Source organism: Parasteatoda tepidariorum, chromosome 4 (genome assembly GCF_982258835.1).
Source record: "Parasteatoda tepidariorum strain Cologne lab strain chromosome 4, Ptep-v5.0, whole genome shotgun sequence".
Lineage (NCBI taxonomy): Eukaryota > Metazoa > Arthropoda > Arachnida > Araneae > Theridiidae > Parasteatoda > Parasteatoda tepidariorum.
Window position 1 is genome coordinate 114,940,219 of NC_141758.1, and position 22,602 is coordinate 114,962,820.

The 22,602-nt window shown below is 26.1% G+C and overlaps 1 protein-coding gene and 1 pseudogene across 2 annotated transcripts in view; both read left to right on the forward strand.

Moving 5' to 3' along the window:
- Positions 1-2,718, forward strand: part of LOC147812584 (uncharacterized) — a 45,576-nt pseudogene extending 42,858 nt beyond the window's left edge. The window contains exon 17 of the transcript XR_015433420.1: positions 2,707-2,718. The product of XR_015433420.1 is annotated as an uncharacterized LOC147812584 (transcript). The remainder of the gene's footprint in view (positions 1-2,706) is intronic.
- Positions 1-22,602, forward strand: part of LOC147812583 (uncharacterized) — a 106,615-nt gene that overhangs the window by 78,215 nt on the left and 5,798 nt on the right. Inside the window, exons 12-18 of the mRNA XM_087162364.1 lie at positions 2,707-2,788; positions 7,475-7,819; positions 8,383-8,468; positions 9,359-9,478; positions 11,644-11,782; positions 13,234-13,378; positions 17,191-17,313. Coding sequence (XP_087018490.1) covers positions 2,767-2,788; positions 7,475-7,819; positions 8,383-8,468; positions 9,359-9,478; positions 11,644-11,781 — 711 coding nt within the window. The 5' untranslated portion in view covers positions 2,707-2,766 and the 3' untranslated portion in view covers position 11,782; positions 13,234-13,378; positions 17,191-17,313. The remainder of the gene's footprint in view (positions 1-2,706; positions 2,789-7,474; positions 7,820-8,382; positions 8,469-9,358; positions 9,479-11,643; positions 11,783-13,233; positions 13,379-17,190; positions 17,314-22,602) is intronic.

Genomic DNA, 22,602 nt, shown 5'->3' on the forward strand with positions numbered 1-22,602 from the left:
TTTGTTAAGTAAAAATCCACGATTTTTAAAGTGAAATTTCAAATTTAACGTAATTAGCCCATAACAGTGTATCGTAAATTTACGTTTGGCATCAAAAATTTTCATTAGCTAACCAACTTAAAAACAATTTCTGTTTAAAACAAAAAAAAAATTTTAAATGCTACGATATGCACTGCAAATGCTACGGTGTCACTGCGATAATGTTGAGAAGAATTAGTTTAGGTGTTTAGAATTAGCTAGCCAACCAACTCCAAATTAATTTGTACCGGCTTTTCTGTAATGTAAAAAGAGGTCATTTAAGGTGGCCACTCTACAGGACAATACCTGGAAAATACAGGAAATTCACAAATCACCTAAAATAACGGGGGAAATGCAGGGAATTTTGAGTTTTTCCTTAAAAACTGGGAAGATACAGGGGATTTTGTTTCTTATTTTTGTCTTTTAATAAGTGGTGACCACTGAATGCGCATTTTATGGCATATATTTAAGGATGACATTTCTGCTATACTAAACTATTTCATTTACTATAGCATTATTTGTTTTAAATTGGTTAAGCTGTTCAGTATTTCTTTAAATTTTTCCATCAATTAGGGCTAGTATAGTTAGACTAATATAGATTAGATAAGAGCAGAGTGATTGTGTGTTTTCTCTTAATATATTGTGTATAATACGCGCAGGGGAAACACGAATTTTTTTCCCCTTCAGATTTGAGTGGCAACTCTGTCATTGCATTAGTCGCGAAATTGTAGATCCTTGATCTCTATGTGCCAAAGGTCACACGGGAATGTTTGGTTTTAACCTACCTAAAGAGGTTTTTTTAGCCAAAGTTTTTAGCTGACTAAGCTAATTTTTGAACCAAAATTCTTCAGTGTTAGTTTGTTAGAAATTACTATTTTATGTTATCCCACAAAAATTTTCATTAAGCCACCCATTGAAAATAAAAAAAAACCGCTGTAAAAAGAGGTATCAACTGGGTTAAAAAAATAGTTTAAATATTGCATTTTAAAGTAATTTATTGTAGATAATTGTTAAGCCACCCACCAAAAACAGTTATTATCAAATTAAGATATATTTTATAATTTTATTACTGTCGTTGAACAGCTGACCCAATTTTTTGGGTTTACGACTGCTATTGTTCAACTACGTAAACTTGTAATTTTTAACCCAATCCAGAAGACAAAGGAACTCCTGCATGAAGTATTGGTAGAAATTTGTCTTCGTGGAGAACTTTCCTGATGGAACTAACCCACATTTGCTTCACATGGATAAGAAAACCTCCCACGGTTAGTCTGATGGCGAGGGAACTCTAACCCATGATCTGTCTACCACTGAGGATAATTTATGTCAGTACTGTGATCGGTGCAAGCCAGGATCGTAATTCGTATAGACTAGCCTTCGCTGAGATTTGAACCCAGTTTACCTCATTGATAAGTAAACGCTCTATCTCCAGAGCCGCCACTTCTCAAATTAAGATATAGTTAAATTATTATCTTCAATATCAAAAGTCATTTCACCAGCAGCATTTTCTGCCTGAAATTTAAGTTTCTTGTTGGAAATCTTAAGCACTCCAAATAAGTTTTGGCAAAACCGTAATGTGTGTTTTAGCTAATTAGTAATGTGAGCAAAGGTAAAATTGAATTTTGTCTTAACCCTTTGTAAGAAACCTTTAGATCACGTCCGTCCACCAAACATTTTCGTTAACTCATTGCTTAAACAAAAGTAATGATCAGAATAGATTTTAGGTCATTTTGATGTAGACCTAGGAAATAACCGACCAAAATTTAACTAGTCTTTGATCAAAAGTTTTAATTCTGTTTCCAAACGTTGGCACATCGTAGAAAATTATAACCAGAACATCTTTCAGCCTATTTCTGATCTAGAAAACACAAGTTTAAATTTTATTTCAAACGATGACCCATTTTGAGAAATCTTTACCTTATGTGCCTTATTGTTATAAAACTAAACAAATTTTTGCCGACTTCTGATGTATTAAAAGGTAAACAATAGTGAAGGCCAATAGTAGGCAGCTGCAGGAAATAATTATCCAACGTTTGCCCACGAAGGTTTCGTTGGCATTTCGTTAGCTCACTTTAGCGGGGGACAAAACTTCATTAACCAAACTAGCAAAATAAGTTAGTCAAACACATTTTATAGCTGATTTCTAATCCACTAACCACAAGAATGAATAATATTCTGATTCTGAAAAATATATTCTGTACTGAAGATAAAGAAATATTACCTCTCGAAAGGTAGTTTTATCATTCAGATATAAAGATTAGCTAAGTTTAAATTTCCACTTTAGTAAGTTTAAAAGTTTAGTCCGAAGAAGTTTGAAATTTGAAAGCGAAAGAATCGCCTCCAAGTCTAAGACGTGTTTCAGATTTTTAAAAAAAAATTATATTCAGGGCTACGGTTCAATTTTTCTTTAACTTAATCTCTTCATATTAATAGATTTAGCAAAATGTTTCATTAGCAGATAAGAGAACCCTGGGCAGTGTATAAAGTTACGTATTGTATATCCTATAAGTTACGTATTGTTATCCTAAGTATTGTTATCCTATAAGTTACGTATTGTTATAAGTTACGTATTGTTATAAGTTACGTATTGTATCCTAAAGTTACGTATTGTATATCCTATTTTTGAAATTTATGGTGTGAAGTGACTATTACCATATTTATACATTATTATATTTGCATTTTTTGCAGAACAAGTTGTGACCTTCTTTTCTGAGAAAGGGAAAACGATAACATTGATTAAGCTGCGTAATGTGTTACACCATTAATTCAGGTAAGAATTTCATTCTCATGCTCCATAAATTTTAAGATCTCCACTTGTTTCGATAAAAAAAAATTCAATTAAATTGTAACTTTTCAATTAAGATTCAAAAACAATTTTAGTTTTAATTCTAGTGGCAGTAATACAATTTATGCTTTTATTAAGAACTCATAGTGTCACTTATTAACATTTCTACCTGTTCCTTCTGCTTGCTTTTTTTTTATTCTCAAAACTGCAGATTTCAGAACACTAGTTACATATATACTTAAACTTTTGCTCCAATAAACGTGACAACTAGTTTGAACCAATCAAACAGTTTAAGATTGAATACTCACCCTTCTTTTCTGGGAAATAAAAGCAGATGAGAGATGCGTGTTTAAAGATGTTCCTATCTTTACAGTTTGAAAATAAAAATAAAAATTGAAAGCAATTATTTTCTAAATATTTAAATAAATGCATTAACTCTAACACGATTTGTTAACATCCTTCAGATATGTCAAAATTTGTCACAATTATGGTATAACATCAATGGAGGGATCATAAAGCATTCCCCATCCTTAAAATCTAATTAATTAAGAATTATAATATGTAAATTTTAAATATTACTTTTCCATTTTCATTAGTAAAAATTTTTTGTGATAATTTATAGAAATTTATCTCGTTAACAAAAAAGTTTTTTTTTAATGTCATAAATAATTTAAAGACTTTTGTTTCGTAAAATAAATAATACTACTGTAAAGCATGTTTTTTTCAATTTTGCATGCTATTAAATTAGTTTAAAGTATAATTAGTTTAAAGTATTATAATTTTTAATATTTTTTTTTTACTATTAAGCTGAATTAATGTGAAAAAACTCAAGTTTGTACTAAAAACCTTTGGTTTAGTAGATTTGAGCATATTTATTAAAATTGCTGTTAAAAAAGTCGATTTATTAAAATTGTATTTGAAAATTTAAGATAACGCAAAAAAAGTATATTTTGAAATTTTAAAAAAAAAAGCATGATTTGTTTTAAATAATTTAATGCTATTTGCAATCTCTTTTGAAAAAATTTCAATCGATATCGTAGGAGTACTCCATGCATGTTGTGATTTTAATGTTGGGATTGGGGTCGAAAATTCCATTCCATCAAGCAATTCCCTTCATGGCAAAACATTTTTAAATATGGGCATTGGTAAATCAAAAATGATTACGATTAAATAACGTCGTTGTTTATCGCAATTGCTATTGGAATTACCTTAATAAAAACAGCAACTAATGTTGAAATTTCAAATTTTTCATTCTAAGCATAGAAATTTGTTGTGAAAGTTAAGAAGTTTATTACACGCCATAAACCTTGTTAATTTTGCAAAAGGAATTTATTTTCGTTTCATTCATAAAATTATAGATTTCGAACTTTATCGCTAATTATTATTATTATTTTCTTTTTGGAAAGTTAAGGAGGAAACGCATGATAGAACTTTCATATTGGTTACCCTTACATTTACACAGAAATGTACCTCAAAATCTCTTTATCTTACAGTTATATCTCTGGGTCGCATATTCAAAATTTGATTTCTCAAAAACTATTAGACCTATTACGTTTGAATTTTATGTTGAAATTTGATATATTAAAATTATCAAATGAATAATTCATAGACAATTTAAAATGTTCTACTTTTTAAAAATATGAGAGATTTTTATACCTCCGAAATCAAATGATTTTCGGTGATTACTTAATAAAATAATAAATATTTATCAAACATTATTTTTTAGCCGGAATTATCTTCGGATTATTGAATTTCATAACTGTGAGTGCAAATTTCGCTTAGCTATTTCTATTGTATCGAAATATGAAAAAATTTGAAACATTGAGGGGTTTAAACTTCTCATAGCTATCCTGCTTAAACTCTTGAAATTATTTTTCCCAGATAACTGCTTACCCAAAATGTGAATTTCAGAAATTCAAATCCTGCGGGAAAAAAATGATATCTTATTCAGAGTGTTATTATTATTTTGCACAATGTATAGATTTAGAAAAATAGCAAAAACAATAGTGGTTTTCAAAATTTTATTCAACACTTAGATTCTTTTCGAAATGTTCTTTTCAATACAATTTAAACAATAGAGCTGAGAGCTTTAATATTTTTAAAAAAATTCATAAGAAAGCTTGTCTTTTTTTTTGGATGCAAGGAGAACGCTATATGTTGTTTGTTGTTTTCGTGTTCATGGATCTTTAAATCACATCAAAGGTCTGGACTACTGCTGCCGCCATCTTCGGCGCCACTTGACTGTAGAGAATAGCTCTCTGATTCTCTACAGTCAAGAATATATAAGTATCGAATGCTATATAAATATCGCAATTAATAATTTTTCTACTATCGAAATTGTTTTATTTAATGATTAACAAATTAACCACAATAGACAATTTAATTATTATACTTTATTAGCAATTGGTCATAATCCGGATAATCAGAAGCTTCTTAAATTTTTAGAAAAACAGTAAAACCAATAGCGGTTTTCATAATTTTAATCGCCACTTTTAATTTTTTTCAAAATGTTCTTTGCAATACAATTAAAACAATAGCGTTGAGAACTTCAATATTTTGAAGAAAATTTCATGAAAAAGCTTAATTCTGTTTTGGATGCATGGAGAGTGCTATATAAATATCGCAATTAAATTTTTTTTTGTAATCGATGTTTTATTTAATGATTAAAAAATTAACCAAAATAGGCAGTTATACTTCATTAGTAATTGTCATAATCCGTACTACCAAAAGCTTCTTAAATTTTAATTATTTTACTGCTTCAAAAAATTATTACTTTTTTAAATATTAGTTTACTTCCTTTAGTTTAATTTCTAAGAAAGTGTGATAATTATTTCAACATTGTGTCATTGTCCCTTAAAAAACAGGGCATCATTTTCCTAACCGTAAAAAATTTTGCAATTTAACTGTGTTTCATTAAAAAACAGCTAAGTTGTAGCTGCATTGTTTCATCTGATATAGTAGTGAATGACATAAATATTAATCTATGACTTAATATTGTGAATTTACGGATAAATACAACATTATTAAAGTTCGTATTGCTATAGTTTTTTTTTTTTTTTTTGAAAATTTTTGTTCTTATATGATACAATCTTTTACTATATAGTGAAAATGATTAATTCTTTAGATAATCCTTTTATCTAGCATCTTACAAAATAGATAAGAGAAAAAGAAATGAGGTTGGGGGCGATACGAAATTTGTCACAGGAACTGTTTCCCCTAGAAAATCAAAAATTTTTGCACAAAATTTAAATTTCTTGGCATTAGAGATTTAAAATATAAAAGTTATACTTCGTTTAATTAAAATATATTATGCATTAAAAAATTCCAGATTTTGTTTATTTCATTGATTTTGATTTATTTGAGAAATATTTTTTTCTTTTTGGAATTTTACCATATACTAGGGCTCCTGTTCACTGTCACTCATCAACCCCGATGCTGTTTATTTACATAAAATAGCTGAGATTATTCAACTAAAAATATATGTATTAAAAAAAAAACAACTGTGTCGCCACTTCCAAATATTTACCTTAAAATACTGTTAATATCTATTAAGTGAATATAAATAATTTTTCTAAATAATTATTTTTTGAAATAACCTTTAAAAAGTTTATTTAAATAACAAATTTTTTGAGTTCACAACTGTAATTTACTATTTTTGCTTAACAAACGAACGGATATATATATATATATATATATATATATATATATATATATATATATATATATATATATATATATATATATATATATATATTATTTATATATATATATATTATATATTATATATTTAAATAAAAATTTTGCATTAATTACTTTGTGCATGAAGTTGAAATCTAAGTTCTAAATCATACAACGAATCTCTTTAACCGTAATAGTATATTGATGAAATTTGCCCTGAAAAATAAAATAATTGTAAAATGGTTTATAAGATCGGACACCGATTTAAGTAACTTTAATTTAAAATGCAACTAGCAATTATGTTGTTCTAATAATAATAACAATAATCTAAAACTCTTAATTTAGAAAACTGACAAAATCAAAAACGTAATAATAAGAGTACGGGTAAATACGTTTAAATTAGGAATTTAAAGGAGAACAATATCTTTGTGACTTATATCAATTTTATGCTGATGACAGCCAAATCAATATGAAAATTAATGTGGGAAAACTGGATCCTACCACGTGATTTTCCAGCCTATAATAATGTACCGACAACAATGGAAAACTGCGACACCATCATTAGATTTTTATGTATATTTGGAAACATTTAATTTATCATATGAATAAGTTTAATGATAAAACTTTTGTGCTCAGTTTTTGATTAAAAGTGATTTCAACACTGAATTTGAATATGCCAAATTTAAATTTCTAAAATTACTTTCTTTTAACTTTAAAAAAACGCTAATTATAGTTTTTTATTTAATGGTTTTCAAGGAAGTTACTTGTGTATATAAATACATCTTTTAAATAAGAGATCACACAAAATAAAAGAACAAGAGAATTTATGGAACATCAGAGAGGTTTTGTATTTAAGATTCGTACAAACCGGTTACATGTTTTTCCATTTATTTTACTTACGGGTTTTTTTTAAATATAATTTAGTTGATGTGTGTCTGGAATGAGTTGTTATAAAAAAAAGCTGTTTATTTAATGTAGTTTGATTCGTTACAGTACCCGTACTCGTCTTCCAAGATGCTTCAGTAACTGGAGCCCGCTATTGTACCAAGGTTCTTCTTCCTCAAGGGCTACTTTTTAAAGGTACTATGAGTGCATCTTCATGGACGATAATGTTTACACCTTTTCGTACAGTGACTGTCACAGAACTGTTTAAGAGAGAAGATATTGGACGCATGGAATGGCAGAGTAGGTCCCCTGATTTTAAGGCGATTGAACATGAACACGTGTGGGACGCACTACAGCAGGATTGGGCAGCAATTTTTCAAGAGCTTCTCAGCAACCTGGTCCTCATCATGTGCAGACGATGTCAATCCTACATAGATGTGATCATTACTAGAGGTTAGAATTTTATTGTCAATCCCGTGTAACATTGCCGTTTTGGTCACTTGTATAATTATGTTTTTAGCTTTTTTTTTAAGTACCTTATTGTTCCTGTGGATTACATTTTCTTTTTCGGCAAGTTGTTTACTTCCCCTTATTCTTACATTTTCAGGATTCTATGGTATGATTTTTATCAATTTTCAGTACTGCTGTTCAAACTTACATTCTAAAAACCACTTAGTCCTTAATTTTTGCACACCAGTGTAATATAGTTTTATGAATACCGTAAATCATATAATTCAGATGCTGTAAAACGATGAGGCCAGTCCTATAGAAAGATAATTTTAGAATGGTCAGACTTAAACTAACCGGGAGAATGAGAGAATATATCTTTTTTTTTTAATTTCAAAATAAAATTCTAACGAATAGAATCTCTTTTTCAAAATAAATAATTAAAAAAATATCGCAGTGCACTAGAAAATTTCGTAACTCAGTAAAGTTTAGATTGAAAAAGTTTTATCCAGTTTTCGACTAAAACAACCTTTTAGCCAACTTTTGATGAATTTGAACAATTTTTGAAGCTATGTGTGTTTGTAAGACAACACTTCTTCAGGGGATAGCACTCCAATTGCAAGTCTTCGTTTACTTGAAATTATATTTCCAAGAAGTAATTGAATGCTTTTTTGAAAGTTTTTATGAAATGTTCAGCAACAGTTAATAATGTGTACCTCATTAAAACATTAAACAGTGATGAATCTCACAGGTTGTTGATAAACAACTTGAAAAAAACTTGTGATTAACAACTTTTTTCGATAATTTAAGCTGAAAATTACGAGGAAATAAATTTTTAACGAAACATTTTTCTTTTTCAAAATTTTTTCAATACCTTTTTTTTTAAAAAAAAAAAGGTATTGAAGAAATAACTTTAAAATTCCTTAAAAAATTCATCAATTATACCCTCTAAAAAAAAAGAGAAACTTATAAAAATTTAACCAGTTGGAAATTATCCTGACAAAAGTAATCGGAATTAAACCTATGTATACAGATAATTTTACCAATGTAAAATTATTGTTTAAACAGTGGACATTGTTTTTAAGCGATGATGGTGAAATGAAGAAAGATGAAGATGAAGGTGAAAGAGGGCATATGAAAGGATAGGTAGGCCAGGGTGCCCTTCTAAAAAGGCGTAGGGGCGAACACTGTATACATAAAAGAATACTTCATGAACTAATAAATGACTTCCTCGTCCTTAAAATTTTGATGATCATTTGATTTTTATGTTTATTTATTTTTAAAACACAAATTTTACTGACTATGCTGAAATGTTTTAGTTTAAATAGAATTATTTATATTTAGCATTTATACTTGTAAACGTGAACTATTCCATTAAAAAATAATTGAATATTTCTAAATTTATTGATATTGTAATTAAAAAAACTATTTTATTTTTAGTTTAAATTTTATGTTTTTGTATTCTTGTGATAATACCGTATTTCCAATGCATTCTAACTTGCAAGCTATGTTTTCATAATTTTCTTCCTTTATCTTTTTGCAAAGATTAACAACGAAGAATATGGAGAAGCTCTTGCTCAGACCTGTAATTTAGATACTGATCTTGTGTACCAGTGTCAGTGGAGAAAAATGCCAGCTACTGTTGAGACTATTCATGATTATTTGGTAAGACTGGTACAATTTACCTTCAAATTGTTTCTCTATTTAACACATTATAAAGTATTTATCATTATGTTTTACAGGAATCGTCGTTGAACAATAAGTTTTTTAATCCAGAATGTATAAATCTAGCATTTCAGTACTAGGTACTCTTCTAAGGATGTAGATCAGCTTTTTCTCTTTCAGAAAACTTGATCGGTTAAGAAGTTTTAAAGAGCGCAGAAGAAAGTTTTTCATTGGATCATAACAGCTTGAGGTTATGCTAAAAAATAGAATTAGTGAAGACATTAATGTTGTATGCTAAAATTGCACACTTTAACTGACTGTAGATGAGTCGAACAGTTGCAGCGCAAAATCTATGCAACTTTTATACTGTTTCCTCTGCTCAGTGACTCTTTCAGGGTTAGCTGTTTTTTAAACCGCAGTTTAAATCCAACTTTTTTTTTAAAAGAAACCAAGATTAGTTTTTTTTATAGAAATAATTTGAAATAAGTGATAATATAAGTAACTTAATTTTCTATTACTAATAAAAATACTTTAATTTAAATTTCATCTAATGAAAAAATAGTAAGTATTCCAAAAATATATTTTATAAGATGTTTATAGCTAATATAAGTTTAATAAACAATTGTGATTTCTTAATGTGTACGTATTTATAGCAGCTCTACTACAAATATATATATATATATATATATATATATATATATATATATATATATATATATATATATAATAAATTTACGAGTGTAAATTTAAAACTAAGTAATCAGCTTTTTCTCCTTCAGAAAACTTATCGGTTAAAAAGTTTTAAAGAGCACAGAAGAAAGTTTTTCATTGGATCATAACAGCTTGAGGTTATGCTAAAAAATAGAATTAGTGATAGAATTAGATAGAATTAGAAATCTAAAAAATAGAAACTTCTAAAAAGTCTTAAAATAATACAGATCATGAACAACTGCATGTTCTGATAGTTTTTAAAATTGTTTAAGAAATGTAATTATAGAATGAGTTAAATTTTTTTTCAATCTTGTTAAATAATTCATTTGTATTCTACCATCCAAGGGAAAGAGGCCCTTTTCTGAATTTTATGCTTTTTTATTTTTCAGATTTTTTAAAATTTTTCTGTTACCAGTGTAAGCAAATTTTTTTTTTATGTATGCTGTATTATTTTATTTATGATTCTAATACAATATTTTCAAAATACAATGCTTATATAAAAGAGTATAATTCTGGAAGATTGAAAAATATTTGAAATTAATTTATATTACCAGTATATGTTTTTTTAATATTATATTAATTATAAGCATTGTTAAGGTTAAAGCTTCATTGTGTTAAAAATAATTTTCAAAAAAGTAGTTTATTCTTTATTTATTATTAAATTATTAGTGCTAAAACTTATTTATTGCTTAAGTATTTAATATTTATGCTACTATGACGTTAATAAAAATTAATTATGCTTATTAAGCAATAACGCATTAAAATGTAGTTGATAATTAATTAATAATGCTTAATAAGTAATGTTCAAGAGTAACACTTTCATCAAACTGATTCACATGAAGAACTCATTCTTTTATATACATTATTAATATAATACTTTGATATCAAATTTTTATATGCTTAGTTGAACTGTAATGTCATTAAAATTTTGATTGAGTTATAATAATTTAAAAATTTGGTATTTTTGTTCTTCGTTCTCTTGACTTTTCTTGATGCTTGCAATTTATAATGCATGATTAAATTTTAGATATTTAAAAAGAGGTTAATAAATACTTTATCATGTTTCAAAATTTGTCAGTTCTCCAAGTTTTTAATGAACAAGAACAGTGTATTGATAAACATATATTATTTAATATTATATTCTTTAGCAAATAAATTATTTAATAAATAAATAATTTAATAAATAATTTGATAATAAATTATTTAATAAATAATTAGTTAATAAATTTAGGTTAATGTCTTTTGCACTTTAAGTGATCTAAAAATTAATTTTTGTTGAGAATGTTTGATAATTTTATGAAAAATATATAGTTGCATCTCCTACAACAGTTTTTAAATTAAAAACGGTTTCTTTAAACGCAGATTTTTGGCATCAGTATTTTATTTCTCATTATTTATTCATCATTGTTTTATTAATGTTTTCAAAGTAACAATTTCAATAATTGCATTTGTAGAGTAAAATCAAAAAGCGATCCTGGGTTCTCGATGGACGCCTAGAAAGAGTGTCGGAGAATTTTGAAGCTGCCAAAGAACTTATTGACTATGGTATGAGAGGAGGCACAGATGTAAAAGCACTCGTTGCCATTGGCTGAGGTGAGGATCAAGGCAGGTATTGATTGTACTTTAAATCACATAGTATGTGACTTTTCTTTAGGGATTGCAAAATCTCTAAATATTAATTACCTTTCAATGAATGGCATATTATGTCACTTTTCTTTGGGGTTTGTAAAACCTAAAAATACTTACTTACCCTTCTATAAATCATAGAGTATATCAATTTTCTCTGGGGTTTGTAAAATCTCAAAATATTTACTTACCTTTCTAAGTTTGTTAGTGTACAAAATACATACCCCAAAAGAAATTTTTACTTGTCTTAAGATGCATATTTTCTTGAATGCTTACTAATAAAAACATTACTTTTATAAATTTTTCAAAAAAAAAGGGTAAAAAAAAAATTAATAAATAAATAAAAAAAAATTTTACATATATATATATATATATATATATATATATATATATATATATATATATATATATATATATATATATATATATATATATATATATATATATATATATATATATATATATATATATATATATATATATATATATATATATATATATATATATATATATATATATATATATATATATATATATATATATATATATATATATATATATATATATATATATATATATATATATATATATATATATTTATATATATATATATATATATATATATATATATATTTATATATATATATATATATATATATATATATATATATATATATATATATATATATATATATATATATATATATATATATATATATATATACACACAACCAAAGTTCAAATACAACTGCTTTCGTGCTTCCTTTCACATTTCAATTTTAACTTGTATATTTAATATTTTTTCTACACAGTGATTGACTGTTGTAATAAAAATAAACACGACTAGTAGAATAAAAAGAGAAACTTTATAATTTCTCAGTTATATAATTAAGTTGTTAAATTAACATTTAGGTTTCATTATATGCAGTGGATTTCTCTCCTTCTCTTTGGTACAGTTTATCCAGCATCTTTGCAATTTTTTGTCAAGTTGGAAGGGGTACTAATTCGGTATTACAGTTCCTGAATAAATGTTTTCTTTCCTGGTAGGCATATAAGTATAAAAAAAATATAGGCATGCTCAGAAATTTTATATAACTTGGGCAAGTCGGGCATTAAAATTTTTTTGACCTCTCTTTTGTTTGGTTGATGTTTTTAAGAAAAGTATTTATTTTATATTTTATAATTGACATTAAATAACGAATCTACAGCGTATCTAATAGACTTTTAATTTTGAAGCAAACTCAGAAGACAAGAGAACACTTGATTTAAACAGTTAGGCAAACTCCCCCTCATAAATCACTTATTGAGAAGCACACATATCACATTTGTTTATATCAATTGTATAAAAAGCTTATTGTTATGAGTTAGTTGAAACCCTTGATGTTTGCTTTGTTGAATGTACATTTAAATATTTCTAGGTTTATCTTATGATGACTTTGATAATGAATACCTGGAGCATTTTGCTTATGACATCAATTATGATGCTGGTGAGATTTATGAGACGAGAATAATAAAACAGCAGAAAAAGAGAGCTGAGTTATTGAAGGAGGTTACTTTTACAAAGTAATTATAGCTCTTAACTCTTCGTACTTTCTTGTAGTAATTGATATATCATAATTGATATTTGGATTGATTAAAATGATGTAAGCTAGAATTGATAGTAAAATTGATATTTAGATTATAGCTTATTGTAAATTATGTTGTTTATGGTAAAATTAATGTGAAAAAAGGGTTGTACAAATATATCATTGTATTGGCATAGTCAAGGAATTTGTTTTTACTTTCACAAGATTGTTGAAGTTTTCCTTTTTGTGTAACATTAGTTAATATCTACTAAAATTTTCATTATGAAGAAATTAGCATGTTTTAGTTAAAAATATTATTCATTTAAATTTTAAACAATTGTATTGTAATTAATGTTCTATAATCTGCAGCTTTATTTAAATGTAAACCTTAAAACTTAATTATGCCCAATTTTAAATAAATAAACTAGTTTTGTTTAAATCCATACAATTTTGTAACCATTTTAACGAAAACAATATAAAAAATTATCTAATCTATATTATTCCGAGGGTGTAGAAGTTATCATAGAGAAACATTGTTTGCACACAATTTCCAAAATTACTATAAAATAACATAAATTGATTAGATGAAGACCTCATAGGTTAAAAAGTGATTAATCTATTTTGCTCAAGTAATGCTCAGCAATTTCTGAACAATTAAGTTTTCCTTGCAGAAATATGTTATAATAAATATATATTTTAGGAAAATCTGCTTTATCTCTGAAAACTATTATGATTCTTTACAACAGGGTCCACACATAATCAGTTAGTAGCAAAATATCTGTTATTAATTTTCGGACTTAATCTGGAGCAAAAGCTTCTAAATTATGTTGAGAGGCTATAACTGCTTATGAAGTAGCATTAGTTTTCAACACTTATTCTTAAATTTTTTCTCGCAATGTTTTGTCTCTTAAATTTATGTATTTCTAAAGAAGTAATGAGTTTCAAAGATTTTAAAGTGTCATTTAATGTTTGATAAAAATAAAATTGTATTGTTTTCATTTAGCATTCTTTCTCTCTTTGTAGTTTAAAGGCAATTAAACACATGTTTACATTACTCGACAAATTATTTCTGCTTTTTTATACTAATATTTAAACTGATATATTTTATCACGGCTAGACCCTAATGCAAGAATAATCAACGTGAATATTTTAAAATTAAATAAACTAAGGATTTAAAATTCTTGAAAAAATCTTTTAATTAGCACTACAAAGTTGAATGATATAACTTTTCTAGTCTGACTTTTAAATTTGAATTGCTTGATTGTTCTTATCAATAAAATTTAACCCTTTTCTACTGAAAGACATTATATTTTGTCAAAATTTAATATTGATATATACTTTTGGATGTAATTGTTAATTCTCTCAAATTTCTCCCAATACGTGATCCAGGAGTTCCCCCTTCTTCTGGACTGGATTCTAAATTACAAGGCTATGGAGTTTAACATTTGTAGTCATAAACCAGAAAAATTGGGCCGGCTGTTCAACGATGGTTATAAATATTAAGTCGTACATTTTGAGAAACTTGCATTGGCCATAACTTTTCCTGGTGGGACAGCTAACGATACGTTTTGTTATGCTCGAATAATTTTGTGAAGTCAGCCTATGTTTTGAGATTCTTTCTAGATTAAAAGTTTGCATAAACTTGTTTTGGCTATATTTTTTTCTAGGTGGGATAACGAAAAATTTTGTGGTGCCAACAGTTTCTTAGAACTTTTGGCAAAAATTTACAGTTTTCTTGTACTAAATTAGCTAAAACTTGTTTTGGCCATACTTTTATTGATGGGTGGGAGAACAAAACTTTCTGTTAATATAACGATTCCCTACAATGAATTTATTATTTAATCCAACAAGGTTGGCAGCTTATTATAAACTATAACAAAATAAATTTCTAACATGGGAATGGTAGCTATCGAATATGTCAACGGTCATCTATGAAAAGGTACCCCATCATAGAATCGAGTTAATATGTCTTATATATACTAGTGAATATTTATTGGAATTTTGTAGTGATAGACATACTACACTGTGTTAACAAATTTGTACAATATACTGACATTTGGAGGCTAAATTCTAGCTTGTGATTTTCAGAACATAAGTTAGCAATAACTTGTTTTGCATAGCTGGCAAACTTAGGTTGTCGTAGAATTGTCATGGTGCTCATGTAATCTAATTCGTAGAGTATTTGTTTCGAAACATATAAATTATGCAGGCATTATGGTGGTGAATATTAATTATGCGGTGAATATTAATTATGCAATACTAAATTTATTAATAATTGTTTTACAAAAAAAAATCTTTTGAAGTAATAATAATTTCATATGAAATCTAATTGTTTTCCGTGCGTTTTACAAAATTGATTGTATTTTTGGGGAGCTTAAGTTACGTCATAGAATTAATCGGTATTTTGTAATAGAATACCTCATAGTTATAGAAAAAATTTCAACTTAATGCTGCGTCAATTTTCTGGTTTTTGAAAATATAACCAAAGCTTCTAAGCTTATTTTTTCTGACAGATTTTGAAGATGGTAATGAGCAATGCTTATGAAACATACTAAATTTCCCCTCATTTTTATAGACTAGGTAGGATAATGAAAATTTTTGTAGTGCCAACAGTTTCCTGCGACTTTTAGCAAAATTTTACAGTTTTCTTGTACTAAATTAGGTGAAACTTGTTTTGGCCATACTTTTATTTATGAGTGGGCGAACAAAACTTTTTGTTAGTATAATGATTTCCTACAATGAATTTATTATTTAATCAAACTAGATTGGCAGCTTATAAGAAACTATAACGAAATAAATTTCATTTGCCTATTTGCTGGTTAACTTCACTCAAAACTAATTTAAAATAAGTTCAACAAAATAAATTATTCCATAACCTCTCTATTAGTGTAAAAAAGTGATATTTTTGCATATATAATTAAATGTCTTAGCTTTTCAGTGTCTTTTATTATAAAAATTTTAGGAGGCCTTGTAACTGTATAAATAGATATTAAGCAATAAAGTGAAATTAATTAACAGTTTCAGTATACAACAATTAAACTCTGGAAATATTATGAAAGTCTTGAAATCACGTAACACGATGTATTTGACAAGTCTGTTCAAAATCGTAGAAGACGCTTTTCTATCCTTTGACAGAATTTCCGATTACGACAGAGACTGAATATGAACTTAAAAAGTCTGAAATCTTAAACTAAATTGTTAAAAAAATTATATACTGGGTTGCTTGTACTAACCACCTTTAGTATAGGGCTTTATAGTAGCCTTGTCAAAAGTAAAAATAAAATAACTTAATGAATTGGGAGATGCAAATTATGCTTAATTGGGAGATAATTTAGTTTTTGGTGAATAAAGAAATGCATCATCAAACTTCTTCGAATTTCTTGCGAAGACAGAAAAATAAAAACAACAAAACCAGCTTGATTGTCTGATAAAAGTTTGAAATATTCACAAAAATCACGTTTCAACTCGTTCCCATTTTCTTTGGCAATCAAACTGGTTTAGATGCTTTTAACCTCGCTTTCCTTTTGAAAGTGATTCGCTGAACTTGAATAATGCATTTAAATTCTTTCTTCACTAAACTATTTATTGACGAGCACTAATTCGTTATTTTTTTTTTTACTTCAATGTTGACAAAGGTTTCAAAATATATATTAAGAGTGGCTATTACAGAATACCTTTCAAAATTGCTTAACAAACAATTACGCATACAGATAATTCTATAACCATTACCCTTGATATAAATGGTTTCCTATAATTCTTCCTAAAGTTTAAACAAAATAGTATATAGCATTAACATAACTATTATTTCAGATAAGAGAAGAAATCTATCAAAATTGAAGTTGGTACTTACTGAAAAATCAAAACATGTTTGAATGCCGTCGGAAAGAATGAGTAGTTTGAGTGTGATTTGGAAACTCCTCCTAGTTCAATCAGGTACTGGTTTTGATTTTTTTCATCTTACTTTTGATTCGACAGTTTTTATCGCATGTTTTCTTTCTTCCTCTCATAAATAATGTGACTCCACTAATATGCATACATATTTACTTAATCAATATTATGGGTGGTGACTATGAAAAACTACAGTGCAACAATCTTCTAAGCTTACAACTCTTTTATAAAAAATGCTTTGCTGCTTTAGTATTTAAATAAAAGAATAATTAACTAATGTATTTTATTAGTTTTGCAGTTTATTTATTTTTTATTATATATATATATATATATATATATATATATATATATATATATATATATATATATATATATATATATATATATATATATATATATATATATATATATTGTAAAAAAATAAACAATTCCATTCTTCAATTATTTAATAATTTTATTCCGATAACTTCAACTTAAAAATCTAAAGATAATAAATAAATTTTGAAAAACAGGTAGAATAATTTTTTAAAGAATATTTCGTCCTTCCGAGTAACAATTCACTTTCTACATAAAACATAAAATTTGTTCTTTTTAATATTTGTAGAAAATTGGTGAATTTTTGCAGTAGCCTTCCATATGCTAGATTGCATCAAATAAAATATAAAAATTAATGCCTTACGTTTTAACTAATATTAAAAAATGTAATAAAGATTCAGAGCATTTGTGTGATTCGAGTAAATTTTCAGATTATTAACAAAAAACAATAATAGAATATTCATTTCGTTGTAACAAAAATGATAAATTTGCAAAACAATTTAAAACAAATCATGTTATTTGCTCTTAGATAGTTCACATATGATTATTTATGCATTAGGATAAATTTAGGATTATGATTTATGGTATATTGGCACTAGTATATGCATATCTTACTAATGACGCCAGTTCTTAGCTCGCAACTTTTTTATTCTTCAAAAATATTCTATATATCCTCCTACAATGTTAAAAAAATATTCAGAATGGTATAAGCATTTTAGTGTTTTTTATACCGTAAAATAACTGTTAACATAATTACAAGCTATTACAATTGACAAGTAAAACAACATAAAAGAATTTAAGTAAATATTGTAGAAGAAGGAGTATATACAGCCTAATTTTAAAAATACGTGTATAATTATTTTATTCATATATCAAAGATGAAAAAAAAATGAAAGAAACTTGTAACTTCAAGTACTGGCTTCTTTTTCTTAATTCATGTATTATTAATCGAAAATTAATATCCTAAAGCAATCATACCTAGCTGCGCTGTAAAAAATTTCGAGCTATGTTGCGCCTAACATTGGTATTCATTTGCTGGCTACATAAATTCGTGTTCAGTTTTACTATATATTAGTGCTCTTACTAGCTCCAGACAACGAGAGAAGGTTGCACCAAACATGGGTATTTTGAAAGAACCTAATATAAAATAAAGAGACGAATATATAAATAAATTTTATATAAATAAAATTATAATTTAATTATTTAAATTTATGAAAATTTCAAAACACTATTTTTATTTTAAATGTGTCATTTAAGATACATATATATAAATAAACACATCTAAAATTAAAAGTTTTTTTTTTAATTTTTATGGATTTAAGTAATTAAATTATAATTTGATTTATGTGAGTTTGACTTAAATTATCGTCTCTTTTTTTATAATAATTTAATAATGATGCTAACCTTTTCTGCTTTTTTAGCGCTTTCAAAATATTGTCTTTCATATAAAAAAATTTTTTCTTTCTTCAAAATAATTTATTTAAAATTAAAATCATTTTTTTTCAATTCATTCGTCAAAGAACCAAAAGATGCTATAGAGTTAGTACCACTAATGTTTTAAAGAGAATTTTAATTTTAGGCTCATTCAAATTCTTATTAATGTATTTTGAAATTATTTAAAAATGAAAATATTACTTTCACATGTAAAGATTTATATTAAAAAGATATTGGATAGGTCATTCTCTAATTAAGGAAACATTTCAATATTAAATATATTGGCGTATGGAAATAATAAATTTGAAGTAAATTAAGAAATTTTAAAAATAATGACATGGAAATATTAACAAAAAATATACAGATCTAGATCGATATTCAAACATAATTTATTCATTTACAATCACTTTGATGTTTGTATACATACACAGAATGTAATAATTTTAATGCAAAATCTTGAAATTTAAATATATTATAATTTTTATACAAATCACAGCATTCATCAAAAAAATACATAATATTCACTCAAAAATATGATAGATTGTATGTTTTTGTTACTAAGAGAGTGCATTCAATTCAAACTTATTTTTAATTTACAGTAATTTTTTAAAAAAAATTATGTTACCTCAATGTTTACAGTTTTAAAATTTGGGATCATCAAAAAATAGTTTTCAATATTTTAACAAGATATTAAATTTCTTGATATACTCTGCCTTATATGAATTAAAGTTTACAATATAACTAAATCACTTTTTTACAAACATAATTTACTACTTGATAAAAAGATTAAAATTTCACTCAGTTTGGAAAAAAATTACTGTCATTTTTTTACATATTAGTAAGTGATGGTGAGTATTTGATAAAAAGCAATATTTTTATAACATATTCATTATTATATATTTTTCTGGCGCTATTACTTGTACTACATCACATTTTTCAGTCGATTGTAAGAAAAACACCAAGATTTAAAAATATTACAAACAAATTAAACTTTGGAGCCTTTTCACAAAATAATGTTTTTCCAAACACAGGTTCTTCATTCTCAGAACTTGAAACTATATACATTCCTTGTTTGTAAGTTGTTCTTGAAACTAGTACCTTAGAAGTTTGAAAAAAACTGTTTATAACCTTCTAGAATTCTGGTAATTTCGGAAGAGTAAATAGTTTTATTGTTTAATAGTTTAATAGTTTTATTGGCTTTGTGCTGGTTATGATAATATTTTTTCCTAAACTTCTTTCTTTATTAAAAGCATTCAAGTTGTTGGCGCCTTTGTGCTAATGAAAGAAGATTAAAAATAATGTAATTTATGGCAATAAAATGTATAGGAATTGAAGTAATTTCACAGACGAAGCAAGATTTTAACCCTTATATTTTTAAAACAGGGAAAGATCAATCAAATCAAGCCATATTTTAATTACTTTTTTTAAACCACAATATTTAAAAAAAATTGAGAAATTGTCGTTCTTATGCAGAAAAGATTTTAAGCATTTCACAATCTGAAGCATTTTTTCGAGACCAACTATTTACAACTATTGCATATTAAGGCTCCTTTCACCAACAAAGATCCTGAAAAGGAAAGTTTTGATATTAATGTAATTATTATTATTTTATTATTAATATTATTGAATTTAAAATATTATTTTTTTTTGTTGTTAAAATGAGCCAAGGCATCCAAGTAGAATTTCACCTCAAGAGAAATTTTGAATTGAATTTCATGCAGAGCGACCCCTCAAAATATTTTCAGAAGGTACTGTCAACTGTTAAAACATTAAATGAACAGTATGATCATCACTTCCATAGATCAAAGAGTTCGAGTTGAGTCTAAGATTGCGGGATATGGTTGCTGATAAACACACAAGCAGTATTCATGTGGATGGGATTAAAACTGCACATGTTTCTGAAGATTGTCTTATTAACTAAAGTTCTTTTGTTTTATAGAAGCAAATATAATTCAGAATAAAAAAAAGTGCTATTATAATTAAAATAAAACTTTTTTTAAAAAAATTATTTAAAAAAAACAACTTTAAATATTATAAAGAATACATATGACCTTTTTCATGATCAATTGTAACGCTCGATTTTATGTTTATGTTGTCTTTTCCCTGACTCACAAAACGCAAAGGTAGGCTAAATTAATATACATAAATCTACAAAAATAAGATCGTGTTTCTCAGATACTTATCCCTTTAAAGAAAGCGAGAAAACTTTCTTTTTCGCAGTACCTATATTAAAGCTTCCCAGTATAGATGCCCCTATATATTCGTACATTTAATACCTATTAAAATTGCTTCAATTCCCAAGAGTGTCTATAATTAAATACACAGCATCATTGGTGTCAATAATAATATGGCAGTTCTTTACATTTCTCCTAAACTAATTAGTGGCATTTCTCTATTTTGCTTAATAGTTCTTAAATATATACCTTATTGTTTTAAATTTTTAATTAGTTCTTTTTACCAAAATTAAGTTGCATTGGCTCCAATTATATTTCTTTACGCTTTTCTCAAACGAGTTAGTTCAATTTTTCCATTAATTTTTCATTTTAGTACTACACTTATTTTTTTTATTTAAATTTTTACAGATTACCAAAATTAAGCATAATTGGATTCGATAATAATATGACTATTTTTCACCGTTCCCTTAAAAGAACCTCTTCATTTTGTTTCTAAGGACATAATTTTTGTTTCAATAAAAACCTACTACAAAGTGTATCATTAGTGTCAGTAATACAGTGGCAATTTTTTATGCTTGTCCTATAGAAATTAGTACTATATCTCCATTAATTGTTCTTTTCATTACATAACTTAATATTTTTATTTCTATTACTAATTATTTTAAATTATTTAGTTTCATAGATTCAAGTTTTAAAATCACAGCTTTAAATAAAATAAACATGAATTAAATTTAAAGATTGTAGTTTTTTATTTAAGGTTTGAGAAAAACTTAATTGGACCATGCCTTTTCTAACACTGTCATTGGAAGTAAAATTTAAACGTTTTTGGAAAAAAGTAAGCCAAAAATTATTTTGACTGTTACTCTTTTTTACAGTTGGTTAACTAACAAAACTTTTTGTTTCGATTCCATATAAACTAATATTATCTATGATTAATAATATTAGATTTCGCATTTTCTGATATTATTTTGCGTCGCATTTCATTTTTGGAGTAAGCAAGGGGAAGGTTTAGACGGTAGTAGAATAATTCGGCCATATAATTTTACTTGATTCCTTGTATTCTTAAGAAAGAGAAAAACATGGAACAATAGTTTTATAATGTCATTCCACGTATTATTTACATAACAGTACAGAAATACTATATAAAATTATTTTACCAAATTCTGCTGCCATCAATTTTTCTCCCTCTTATTCCAAAGTATACTTTGTGACCAGTTGGTTTTTTGGAATAAATATTTCAGATTTAATAAAGAAATAACAACAAAAATTTAGCAGCTCAAGTATTATTTTTTCTATCTTTTATGCAATGGGTTGTTTGATTAATTTTATATCATTAATAATTTTCAAGTGTTTATTTTTAATTTTAAATGAATTCATATTTTTTTTTTAAATGAATTAACTTAATCTATCT